Raw genomic sequence first — 14,380 nt, 5'->3', positions numbered from 1 at the left:
GTATTGTTTCTCAGATTACTGTTTATATTCCTTGTGCACTGCCTTTATCAGGAAACTGTGATAACATGCTGAGGAACTCCATGAATATTTTTGATGGCACATCTATTTCATAAATCTGTGCAGTGCACTGTCATGGGAAGTGTGGACCAGTACTAATTCTCTCAGGTATACACGATAAGCTCCATTCTTCACACTGGAATCATGTTATTTGTGACTGCTTGGTCTCTCTTGTTCTAACCTACAAATACATGCCAGATGTATCACTCATCAGTTCATGGTACCACTGGAATCAGGCAGTAACAGTGCTCCAGGTGTGCTACTGATCAGTCTGCAGTACCACTGGCATCAGTAACTAATGATGTACCACTCATCATGTGGTACCATTTGTGTCAATCTTTGTGTCACTCATCAGATCATGTTACCACTGATATCAGACACTAACAATGTTCCAGATATGCTACTGATCAGTCTGCAGTACCACTGGCATTAGTCACTAATGATGTACCACTCATCATGTGGTACCATTTGTGTCAGTCATTATGTGTCACTCATCAGATCGTGGTACCACTGATATCAGACACTAACAATGTTCCAGATGTGCCACTGATCAGCCTGCAGTACCACTGGCATTAGTCACTAATGATGTACCGCTCATCATGTGGTACCATTTGTGTCAGTTATTATGTGTCACTTATCAGATCATGGTACCACTGATATCAGACACTAACAATGTTCCAGATATGCTACTGATCAGTCTGCAGTACCACTGGCATTAGTCACTAATGATGTACCACTCATCATGTGGTACCATTTGTGTCAGTCATTATGTGTCACTCATCAGATCGTGGTACCACTGATATCAGACACTAACAATGTTCCAGATGTGCCACTGATCAGTCTGTGGAACCACTAATATCAGTTGCTATACAGTGAGGAGGTAGGGAGGCTGCCACTATATTAAGCTCATCTCACCTCCTTTTCCATTCAAAACCTGTTTCCACTCTTCCCTGGGCAAGAAGTATTTTTTTCTGATGATGGTCCCTTAGGCAACCATGCTGCATGAGGTAATTAAAAGGAAGTATACAGCTGTAAAATAACAAAGAGGTTATATAAATGCCAGTATAAGTTAGCAAAGTACTACACCAAAACAGCTGACAACTGAGCAGGGGGGGGGGGTTGGGCATCAGCAGCAAAAGTAATCTGGCACTTAGCAAAACCAGCTAATAATCTGAATTAGAAATGACATTTCCATTTAAATATGACTGAACCAGGCTTGCTACTTAGGTGCATGCTGTTTACTAATTTAAGATCCATTCCATATTTACCCCTCTCTGTTTAACTTAATAATTTGTAAAGCACTGTTATGGCTAACTGGCACCCCCACTTTAATGAACACCCTAAATCAAAGTCCTATACTGTCTTGGTCAGACCTGTTTGTTTTACATTTCTAGATTCCATGAGGCCATGGTTAAGCACAGACACCAAGTATAGTAATGTAACACAGTGTTACAATAGGGTAAGCAGTCCCTGTAACATTTAGCTTCAATGAAAACACATAATTCCACTGCCAAACTAGGATAAAACATAGACATACATACACACACACACACACACACACACACACGTGCAGGTAGACAGAGATACAGACAGTCAGACAGACATGGACACTTACAGAAACACACATATACATATCTTTACAGCGTCATAGTCCAACTACACCACTAATATGGAATGTACAGTAAGTAGTCTGAATTATTCAAGTCCAGAACAGAACAAGCTCCTGCAATATGGATCCCAGGGGCTCATACATATTAACAAACCCAGTAACATAAGGAATTCCATCACCATAGTAACTATTAATACATTATACTTGCATATCACAGCTTCAGGATACAATACAAAAGTTAATCAGTGAACGATCGGAGTGGTGTTCAGAGGCTATAGACAGGCATGCTGTGTAGCCCTTTTCAGAGTACTTGTAAGGTCTCTTGTCATTACAGTGTCAAGCTAACCTCCAGCTAGCCTAAACACTCACACTTTTTAGTAATGTACGTAGAGTCAGCTGATGCCACATAAAAATAAAACCAGAGCAATTGCTGCAGTGAACACTTTTTTTTCTGTATGTTACTCTGTTCCCCAGCTGACTATATAGATTAACATTTCTAAAGATACTGCTTAAGATTTCAGATTCACATTTCTGCAATAATTGTGAGCATTGTGAAGCCTGATTCTATCACAAGTGATCTTTCAAATAGATAAAACATTGTTATAAAAAGGATTTACACTCACTTTCTGCTAAGCATACGTTCAGGAAATTGAAATAAGTTTCCAATAGAGTGACCATTATTATTCATACTGGCGTTTTTATGATTGCTCCTCATCATGTCTCTGTCTAGGTGTGTACTTTATTTTGTATTAAAGGTTAATACACTTCCTTCCCAGGGTGACTTAGACAAGCTTAGCGTTACATATATCAGAGACCAAATTTGTTTTAAGACCTTCCATGCCAAACACTGTTGCACTATATATATAGCAGACTGGAATATCTTTTCTTACCATATCTTTAAAGTTTTCTCCAACTACAGATGTACCACCACCACCCTGTCTCTCATAGTTCTCATTTGGTATATATATATATATATATATATATATATATATATATATATTACCTTAGATGCTCAGAACATAGACTTCTTCAGGTACCCTTTATGTAAGTAAATCAAGAGACACATCATTTTCTACTCCCTTACCTGTGTAATTCTCCTCTATCCTTTTACGTGACAAAGATTGCCCTCTAAGGTTTAATGAGTGAGTTAAATGCATTGTCTACTAATTCTAAATAATTGTGAGTGGTGTATGTCTACTAATTCTAAATAATTGTGAGTGGTGTATGTCTACTAAATCTAAATAATTGTGAGTGGTGTATGTCTACTAATTCTAAATAATTGTGAGTGGTGTTCGTCTACTAATTCTAAATAATTGTGAGTGGTGTATGTCTACTAATTCTAAATAATTGTGAGTGGTGTATGTCTACTAATTCTAAATAATTGTGAGTGCTGTAGAAAATCACAAGTGGCTTCCTCTCTACCTGCCTCTTGCTCTCTACCTGCCACTAATGCAAGACAGTTTATATGCTGTTTGTTTGATTGTGCCAAGCTTTTTTTGGGGGGGGTGGGGTATGAAATTTCACTCTTTTTCCCTAAAAGCTTAATTATATTCTTTCCTTTTTTCTTTAAAATTTCCTGGTGGACACTTTACTGCTAAAATATTTCCTGAAAAAGAGATTTTATTTAGTTAATACGTACTAAATAGAATTATTCATGTTATTGATATATATATATATATATAATATGTGTGTGTGTGCACGCGCACGTGCACGCGTATTTTATTTTGCAACAATATTTTATGAAATACATGCATATATCTATAGTTGTACCTATATCTATATGTCTATCTATTTATCTGTCTATCTATATATGAACAGTAGAGGATCTGTGGTATGCTCTGTTCTCCTGACTGGCTTTTTTGCTGTCTTTCTTTTTCATAATTTGAACATCTAAAAGGAAGTGACCACAGTGATGATCTAACCTCGTCTTCATTGTATGCATAATTCATGGGTTTCATTCGGGCATAGCTCACAACTTTTTGCTCAAAAATCAGGGGCAAAGCCAAAAATAATGTGGGATAAAGGCCCAAATACAGGGATATTTTTAATTGCTACAATATTTCATTTAGAATTTTAATAAAACAACGTTTTCTGAAGAATATAAAGTATGAAACTGTAATGTTTGACATTGTTGGTTGGCTGTAATCCTCCACTTAACAGAAAATCTAAATTTTATAAAGACACCGGGCAAAAATATGAGGCAAATCAGGGACAGTTGACAGCAATGCACAGTCAAGTCAGCAATTTCAGTTGTTAAATGTTATGTCGGGCAAAATATAATATTGTGACACTGATCTTGGTAACACAGTGGGAAAGACCTTGAAGAATAAGTCGTGTCGTGACTGAAAAGGGTCGGTAGGACTAGCTCATGCACCCAGTTTTCAAATACTGTAGAATTTATTACATAAACTAAAAGGCTATGTTCTGTGAAATTATTCACATTTATGTAAATTGTGTTTATATCAGTGGTTTAGAACTTAGACAACATTTTGCAAACTGCTCTTAATAACTATGTTTTAAATTACTTTGCAATGTTGTTATTGCTTACTTGCTTAATGCATCGGTCAGCTAAATCCAAACCATAATGTTCTGATGGAACGTCAAAAAACCCCACTTATGAATGAGATATATGAATACACTCCTGCGTAGAATACTTACTAGCCTTGACTAAATATAGCTCTGTTTTGTTCTGTTTTGCGTGTAGAGTAAGAAAAATAAAAAGCACAAAAAATCTGAATTATATTTTGCTGCTCCAGTAAAACATATCACAGTATAAATTAAAATAATTAAGGAGTCACAGCATTAAATGAGATTACTGTATTAAATTGGCAGGCTACTGTCTATACTTGGTTTGTATGTTTCTTCATCACGAAATTCCGTTTAACCTTCACAGCACCTCCAACCAAACGACAGACGCAGCCTGGAAACATTTGAAAAAACAGAGCCTCCTTTGCTTCCTGTTTATGAATTCTGACCGCATCACTCAGAGGAGCTCAGCTACCATGAATTAACAGTTGGGGGCGCTACACCTCTATGTCTACTCTCCATTGTTACTGAACAGTGCTGTCTGAAACTGGGTGCTATCTGCACCGTCTCAGAGAGGCATGCGAGGCTGAGTGCCACTTAACTTTTGTATAAATTACAAATCTCAAAACACTTTTAACATGCATTGTTTCTCCGTTTTAGCTCTTTACTTTTAAGAAATGGCAAAATCATACCCGCCAGCTGTCCCTGATTTTCAGAAATGTCCCTGGTTTGGACTTATATTTTAGTTCTGTCCCTTTTAATCCCATGCACAACTGGTGACAGTTGGAGAAAATGTGATGAATTGTACTTCACTAGCGGTGCAGACTACTTTTATTTCAGAAAATGTATTTTAATTCACATCCCCTTATTCTGTAAACATCTCAGGTTAATAGTACTAACAATTTAAAAAGTGCCCCTGATTGTAACTGATTATTTCTGGATGTGCCCCTAATTTTGATGAGGTTTGTCCTCGATTCATTTGAGAGCTATTGGAAACTTATACAGAATTAGCACTATATTGTCTATGCCAAGTCTCAAATACATTAATCATGTGTAATGTCCCTAACATTATACTTTCATCGACACTGTATGTTTAAAATGCATATCTTATCATCTTAATTTTTGGATTATCTGGTGACAGTCTGACGTCCTTTCTCTGTGTTGTGACAGTTGGAAACCGTCTTGGCATCCACTTCTTTGCTCCAAGTTGCACACTCCGGTTTCAGATATTTTTCTGCATTTTGGGTAGAGGACAAACAGTATTTGTACCTTTAGGTTCTCTTCCTTTTTCTTCACCAAGGTTTTTCCTGAATGCAGGTAAAGCTGTACACGTTAAACTACCGGGTGGGAGAGGAAGGAGCGCTGCGTGAGATTGGGGCCGAACCTGCGGCTGTAAACACCACTTTCGGATGTGCGGTAGTGATTCAAATCAAAGAAATATGGGGGCAGACGGTGCCCACAAGCCTGGGCTCTTTTGTTTTATAAAATAAGTCACTTATGTTTTTCCGTTCATTGGATCCCAGTCCCGGAAAGCTGATGCCATGGACAGAAAGGGTGCTTCAACAGCAGCAGCATCATCATCGTCAGCTGCAGCCTCCGCCACTGCTGCTATGAAGAGGAAGGTGTCCTCTAGCTTAAGCCAGACTTCAGGTGCCAGGTCTGACACAATGGAGGAAGGGGAAGAAAGTGAAGAAGACCCCAAGCTCAGGGGCAGCAGCATCAGGATGACGAGCATAGCAGGAGGGGGAGCAAGGAAAAACTCTAACAACAATGAGACACGAGCTGGAGGAGGAGGAGGAAGAGGAGAAGGTAGTGCTGGTGCTGGAGGGTCTCAGCAACAGAGAGAAGGCAGCATCAGCAGCAGCGGCCAAGGAGAGGCAGAGCAGCCAGCGGCAGGCATGAAGTGTAACACCAATGGGGACTGTCTGAGAGAACAGAGCAATCAGGAAAAGGGCACTACAGATGAGAGGAAAGCTGCCAGCATGGACGGCTCCCAGACCGAGGAGAGGAGGGACCCTCGGGTGTCTTTCTCTAATGCCCCTAGCCGAAAAGCATCCCAACTGACACAGAACCAGCAGCCGAGGAACTCGGTGAGTTTCCTCAAATCTGATGAGGGCACTACCCAGAGTTTGGTGGACGATGGTGAGCAGAGGGGCAGCCAGGCCAGCTTTATGCAAAGACAGTTTGGAGCTATGCTTCAGCCCGGGGTCAATAAGTTCTCCTTGCGGATGTTTGGCAGCCAAAAAGCTGTGGAGAAAGAGCAAGAAAGGGTTAAATCCGCCGGTCCTTGGATAATTCATCCTTACAGTGATTTCAGGTAAGAGTGTAATATTTTATTTAATTTATCTAAAATTTCGGAAGTTTTGCACTCTTGCATTTTTGCACAGTCCTGTGTACTAAATACACATGCTGTTGCCACCTTAGGTCAACTCTAGCGCCTTGTCCCTAGAGTTAGAACATATAAACTTGGCACTGCTCCTACAAGTCAAGGCCACGATATTGATATTACACTAGATCCCACACGCCGCAGTCAGAACTGCAGAATTTTAGTGAGAGACTGCCACATGTATGCGTGACAGTGCGGGACACGAAGAATTGTTAATGCCCAAATGAGTTACGAAACCCAAAGAGAATTGCAGCCCGCAGCGCACTGTGCGACATGTCAGTTTTTTAATCGACGCCCTTGCACATAATTATTGTAATTAAAAGTGCTACCATGTTAGCTTAAACATAAAATATATTTATTTGTGTTATGTAGCCATTGCATGTTTGTGTTTTTTTTTCTTTTTTGGGTGGATGGGTGGGTTGGGAGTGAGAACATTTACTGCTTGGAGGACACTGCAGAGTGGTACCGCTGGTCCATTTCCAGCATTACAAAACTGAGGTGTGGGTTAGCAAAAGTTTAAAGGAGTAAGGCAGTAAATATATGTTGGGCAGCAATTAGGCGTCTTTGGAGCCTAGTAGCTGTCCTTCCTGTGGAGATACTGTTTGGTACTTGTCCTGGGTGCCCTTCTCTTTAAGTATGTCATATATCATTGGTCTGTACTATAGTACTACAGGGGACACAGTCTAGGTGGATAAGGAAAATGGCACCATTCCAGTTATTCTGAAAGAGTTTGTTTGCTTTTCCCTGCTCATTCCTTCAGAACACTCCGAGGACATTGCATTCACTGTAACTGATGTATTGAGATTGTCATAGCAGTTGCAGGCAGCCACTTGGGTAAGATGTCAGTGAGAAACACCAAACTTACCCAACATCCCTTACTATGTACCTCAGCTGTACTGTCCGGGATAGAAATATAACTGACAAAGGTCATGGATAAAGTATACAAAAATCAGGCAATGACATAAAACTAAACATATGCATATAGTAAGTGGTCAGTGGTCCAGCGGAAGCCTAGAAATGCATAGTGACAGCTGCATAAAACTGCCTGCATGCATTTGTGGTGGGGAATTGATACTTAGTACAAGAAATGTATCTGCTTTATAGTAGAAGGAAGCTTCTATTCAGGAGTGATATAGCTGATTGGATAATACAAGAGCTTGCTCAGAACTTCAGAACAGGCACAAGAACACTGCAGCAATGTTGATAAGGATGTGAGTAAGTTAACCTGACTACAGAATCTACATGTTGATATGGACGTGAGTAAGTTAACCTGACTAAAGAATCTACATGTTGATATGGACGTGAGTAAGTTAACCTGACTACAGAATCTATGTGTTGATATGGACGTGAGTAAGTTAACCTGACTACAGAATCTACGTGTTGATATGGACGTGAGTAAGTTAACCTGACTACAGAATCTATGTGTTGATATGGACGTGAGTAAGTTAACCTGACTACAGAATCTATGTGTTGATATGGACGTGAGTAAGTTAACTTGACTACATAATCTACCTGTTGATATGGACGTGAGTAAGTTAACCTGACTACAGAATCTATGTGTTGATATGGACGTGAGTAAGTTAACCTGACTACAGAATCTACGTGTTGATATGGACGTGAGTAAGTTAACCTGACTACAGAATCTACGTGTTGATATGGACGTGAGTAAGTTAACCTGACTACAGAATCTACATGTTGATATGGACGTGAGTAAGTTAACCTGACTACAGAATCTATGTGTTGATATGGACGTGAGTAAGTTAACCTGACTACAGAATCTACGTGTTGATATGGACGTGAGTAAGTTAACCTGACTACAGAATCTACGTGTTGATATGGACGTGAGTAAGTTAACCTGACTACAGAATCTATGTGTTGATATGGACGTGAGTAAGTTAACTTGACTACATAATCTACCTGTTGATATGGACGTGAGTAAGTTAACCTGACTACATAATCTACATGTTGATATGGACGTGAGTAAGTTAACCTGACTACAGAATCTACGTGTTGATATGGACGTGAGTAAGTTAACCTGACTACAGAATCTATGTGTTGATATGGACGTGAGTAAGTTAACTTGACTACAGAATCTACATGTTGATATGGACGTGAGTAAGTTAACCTGACTACATAATCTACATGTTGATATGGACGTGAGTAAGTTAACCTGATTACAGAATCTACGTGTTGATATGGACGTGAGTAAGTTAACCTGACTACAGAATCTACGTGTTGATATGGACGTGAGTAAGTTAACCTGACTACAGAATCTATGTGTTGATATGGACGTGAGTAAGTTAACTTGACTACAAAATCTACCTGTTGATATGGACGTGAGTAAGTTAACCTGACTACATAATCTACATGTTGATATGGACGTGAGTAAGTTAACCTGATTACAGAATCTACGTGTTGATATGGACGTGAGTAAGTTAACCTGACTACAGAATCTACGTGTTGATATGGACGTGAGTAAGTTAACCTGACTACAGAATCTACATGTTGATATGGACGTGAGTAAGTTAACCTGACTACAGAATCTACATGTTGATATGGACGTGAGTAAGTTAACCTGACTACAGAATCTACATGTTGATATGGACGTGAGTAAGTTAACCTGACTACAGAATCTACGTGTTGATATGGACGTGAGTAAGTTAACCTGACTACAGAATCTACATGTTGATATGGACGTGAGTAAGTTAACCTGACTACAGAATCTACATGTTGATATGGACGTGAGTAAGTTAACCTGACTACAGAATCTACATGTTGATATGGACGTGAGTAAGTTAACCTGACTATAGAATCTACATGTTGATATGGACGTGAGTAAGTTAACCTGACTACATAATCTACATGTTGATATGGACGTGAGTAAGTTAACCTGACTACAGAATCTACATGTTGATATGGACGTGAGTAAGTTAACCTGACTACAGAATCTACGTGTTGATATGGACGTGAGTAAGTTAACCTGACTACAGAATCTACATGTTGATATGGACGTGAGTAAGTTAACCTGACTACAGAATCTACATGTTGATATGGACGTGAGTAAGTTCACCTGACTACAGAATCTACATGTTGATATGGACGTGAGTAAGTTAACCTGACTACAGAATCTACATGTTGATATGGACGTGAGTAAGTTAACCTGACTACAGAATCTACATGTTGATATGGACGTGAGTAAGTTCACCTGACTACAGAATCTACATGTTGATATGGACGTGAGTAAGTTAACCTGACTACAGAAGCTACATGTTGATATGGACGTGAGTAAGTTAACCTGACTACAGAAGCTACATGTTGATATGGACGTGAGTAAGTTAACCTGACTACAGAAGCTACATGTTGATATGGACGTGAGTAAGTTCACCTGACTACAGAATCTACGTGTTGATATGGACGTGAGTAAGTTAACTTGACTACAGAATCTACCCGTTGATATGGACGTGAGTAAGTTAACCTGACTACAGAATCTACATGTTGATATGGACGTGAGTAAGTTCACCTGACTACAGAATCTACATGTTGATATGGACGTGAGTAAGTTAACCTGACTACAGAAGCTACATGTTGATATGGACGTGAGTAAGTTAACCTGACTACAGAAGCTACATGTTGATATGGACGTGAGTAAGTTAACCTGACTACAGAATCTACGTGTTGATATGGACGTGAGTAAGTTAACCTGACTACATAATCTACATGTTGATATGGACGTGAGTAAGTTCACCTGACTACAGAATCTACATGTTGATATGGACGTGAGTAAGTTAACCTGACTACAGAAGCTACATGTTGATATGGACGTGAGTAAGTTAACCTGACTACAGAAGCTACATGTTGATATGGACGTGAGTAAGTTAACCTGATTACAGAATCTACATTAGGTGTGTTTTTCATGCAGAAGGTGTTGATACCTTTCATTACTCATACCAGCAATCCATGTGCAGGTGCAAGGTGCAGCAGCTATTCCTGGATGACCCATCCTGACGTCACTTGTTGTCCCTGAGGAAGGAAACAAGGCTGAAGGAAGGATAGAAGGCAGGTTACACCATATTTATGTCATGTCTTGAGTGATGTTTGATGGCAGATTAGCCAAGGCTACTAGACTGATACTTATGTATCGCATGGCATTCAGTATTCATTTTGTTTTTTCCTTATAAAGTTGCCTACTTCATAAACTATAGCTGGTATGGATAAGCAGATGGTGATGTATGGCATACATCTAATGACATTAGTCAAAACTATTAAAGGTTGACATGAAATAGTCAACAAAAAAAAAATGTATAAAACAGATAATATTGACAGAATCAATATTACACCACTGAGGGGTATATGCCCTTTCCCCACTGCAAAGTTTCTTTGGAGATGATATATTTAATTAACAGGGTATATGGAGTAGTGAAGGAGGGAGAAGTGATGGATGTTTTCTTACTCTGTAAACCAGTTTTTCAAATTGCAAAGTGCATTCTTTTTTTGCTGTGTTTAGTTCCTGTTGAGCTTTTTAGTTTAGACCTTTTTAGTCGACTATTGTCATGTCAATCTTAAGCAATTTAGACTAATGTCAGTAGACTAATACATAGATCTACACATCTCTCTCTCTATATGTGTGTGTGTGTCTGTATATTATATATATATATATATATATATATATGCAGACATACATATATGTATGCGTGTGAACATCTGAGTTCTGTACTTTTTGTCTGAGTTATATTATGGCTCTTCACTCTCTGTCATTCATAATCCAGTGACTCACTAATCAGTAGACCAAAATAATGGGTCTTAACATGGTCCTGCAGGGAGACAAGTCCAGTCTTCTCTACTTTGCATGGTTAATAAATTGGGAATTGACAAAATGTATTTGATAATTACTCATCAAAATATTGCAACATCCAAAATGGCACAAACATATAGACATGCATACAAATATATTTTTGTACTAATTAATAAAGCTCAAAATGCATGGATGATACTAGCAGCCTAACAGTAGTAGGGTAATACATACAGTATATATACATTATATTATATAATATGTTATTTTATATATATATATATATATATATATATATATATATATATATATATGGGTCTACTGCTTTTCATCAAATACCACATATTCAAAAAAGAGCAGTAGACCGCTCAGTTATGCGAAAGTGCACTTATTCAAAAGTGCACTTTTGTGAACTCAGCTTCTATGAATGGATCGCACCACAGTGGAGGACAGCAGGAAAACATGCTATGTCCTCCACTGTGGTACAGTAGTTATGGACCTTAGGGTTAGGGCGTGATCATGGTAAGGGGATAGCTAGTAGGTGCTATACTCCACTGTGGTGCGGTAATCACGGACCTTAGGGTTAGGGCGCAGGTCATGGTAAGGGGATAGCCCTACTAGCAATCCCCTTACCATGACCGGCGCCCTAACCCTAAGGTCCGTAACTACTGCACTAAAGTCAGTAGTAGCCCGTTCGCTGAAGCGGGTTTTGCGAAAGTGCACTTTCGCATATCTCAGGGTCTACTGTGTGAGTTCGAAGAAGTGTATTTTCGAACTTATACAGTAGACCTTTATATATATATATATATATATATATATATATATATATATATATATCTTGGAGTATGCATAAAGTTTGTCACTCACAAAATTAGAACACTGTGAATTCAGGATAGCATGTGCAAATAAAGTAATCTGCAGCATTGTGTGGGTAGAGTAGTAAAACATGGTTAACATGGTTACCTTACACCTTTTATGCACAAGTGGTATTGCTCATTTCTAGCAAGAACCTTTCTTAAAGACACGCCTGCCCATTGAAGTACTGTAGCTTGTAACAGATATGATCAAGCACTGACTAAATGTTTATGCTGTTCAGAGACGTGTTTATGAAGATACTGAATGATTTGCTTTTGAGCACTTCACCCAGACCCTTATAAAGAGATAGAGAGGTATGACATGATATAATTTTTTGTCCTAGTGCTAGGTCTTACACCATGTCTTTGTCAAAAGCTGTTGAAAGAAAAGCAGGTTGTGTTGCAGTCTGTGTTCAGCGTACCAGACTTTGGACACAGGCTGTCACATTCCCTGTGGCGTGCATGCTAGGTTTGAACAGAAGCCTGCTCTAGCCTTTGAAATTTGTGCTATAGTATTTTTTCACAACTGCTGGTCTACGTAAATTTCTACTTTTCATACCAGGGCAACTAAACAGCAGGCTGAATTGACCAATCATGTGGCAATGAAAACTACGTTCAGTTTGTAGAGGAATAAACTAGTACAGAGAAATCTGGTCCTAATGTGACTTCATAGTTACAGGTTTGAATGTGAGGGCGTATATAAGGGAAAATCACTGATAAACACCATACAGGAATAACAGTGGAATATCTATGGAGTTTGCCTTTTTCACACACACTCAAACTACCCTTAAAACATCAGAATGTCTGTATCATATCCTTACACTTTTGTGAATTTCCTTGATTCTAGATATACTTTTTGACTTTACTGTAATGTAAGAGATTAACCTGCCATGGCTTCCTCATTCACTTAATGATTCTTAGATTTTAAGGGCCTTATGTTCAGACATGGTCTTTTTCAAATGTGCAAAGGATAGTATGAGAAGGGTTGGGCTGTTTGGTTCTGAGGTTTTCTGTATGGGATAATACAGACTGAACTAACTGTTCTTTCTGCTTTCATATAGGATAATGGTAGCGTGGCAAACAGCCCAGAGTTATTGTGGTATGTGCTTTGATTTGACCTCAGAGCAGTGCTATAAATATTCTGTGTGGCAAGGCACACTACATGGTCGTTATTTCTACAGCCCCTTTGGGTAGTATTTTGTTCAGGAATGCAGCTTCTAAGTGAGGAATGCACTGTGCTAGTAGGCCATTAACTATGCCTGGTTTCTGTTCTCTGACTGTGTTCCACTGTCCAACAATCAGAAGGGTATCTCTGGTCATCTGGTCCCTTTGCAGTCTCAGGTCTCACATAGATATCTGGCAGTTAGCACAGAGGACCAGAACTTTGAGCTGTTAGTGAGCTACTTCCTATGCCCAGTTACGCGGTTTGATTCCTTCCACCGTCATTTGCCACTGTCGGATTCTAGCAGGCAATGCTGCTGAGTTGCCCCTGCAAAGGGACAGTTGTAATAAAAAAGGAGAAATCTGAGGGGGTTTATTGGTCACTCCCTATCATTAGTCTCTATATTGCAGAATAAAAACTACCCTAGTAGCTTCTCAGTGGTCCTCTGTCATATTTTGTTTCCCGGACAAACTAAACAGTAAAATTCATGCTGGACCAGCAACACTTGTAGATCTCATTTCCTACTAACAAGTGGTCAGATTAAACATCTAGGAGTGCTGCTTCCATCTCTGCCTCACTTATTCTGTTAGAATATGAATCATGCAAATATGAGACTGAGCAGCTTCCCCATCTGCCCATGTCAAAGTATTACTCTTATGTCAGTGGCTGCTGCAGTGCTGTACCTGCAAACGTGGCTGATACTAACGTGGGCCAAAACACTACATGAATATGCAGTACATATGATACAAGATCTCCAGTCATCAGTTAAATGGAGGGCTGTGGCAGTCACTGGCTATTGTTGTTGCCATGGAAAGGAGCAGTGTGGTGATGGGGTATTACCTACAAGGAAGATATGGGGTGTTGTATAATACAGGTAGGGCAAGAATCAGGAAGGGGGCAGTTAGACCATCAGGAGGGATGCTATGTTTAATGTAGTGATAAGGAATCAGAGTTTGGCAGTATGGAGTTCTCTATATTTATTTTATTTTATTTTTTG

The 14,380-nt window shown here is 39.2% G+C and overlaps 1 protein-coding gene across 1 annotated transcript in view; it reads left to right on the top strand.

Annotated features, from left to right (window-relative positions):
• Positions 1 to 4,592: 4,592 nt before the first annotated feature.
• Positions 4,593 to 14,380, top strand: part of HCN2 (hyperpolarization activated cyclic nucleotide gated potassium and sodium channel 2) — a 963,160-nt gene continuing 953,372 nt past the window's right edge. Inside the window, exon 1 of the mRNA XM_044053893.1 lies at positions 4,593 to 6,509. Coding sequence (XP_043909828.1) covers positions 5,734 to 6,509 — 776 coding nt within the window. The 5' untranslated portion in view covers positions 4,593 to 5,733. The remainder of the gene's footprint in view (positions 6,510 to 14,380) is intronic.

The sequence above is a fragment of the Protopterus annectens genome, chromosome 13.part0, assembly GCF_019279795.1.
Source record: "Protopterus annectens isolate FY-2018-M chromosome 13.part0, PAN1.0, whole genome shotgun sequence".
In the NCBI taxonomy this organism is placed as follows: domain Eukaryota; kingdom Metazoa; phylum Chordata; order Ceratodontiformes; family Protopteridae; genus Protopterus; species Protopterus annectens.
Note: the sequence above shows the minus strand (reverse complement) of the source record. Positions and strands in the feature narration are given on the sequence as shown.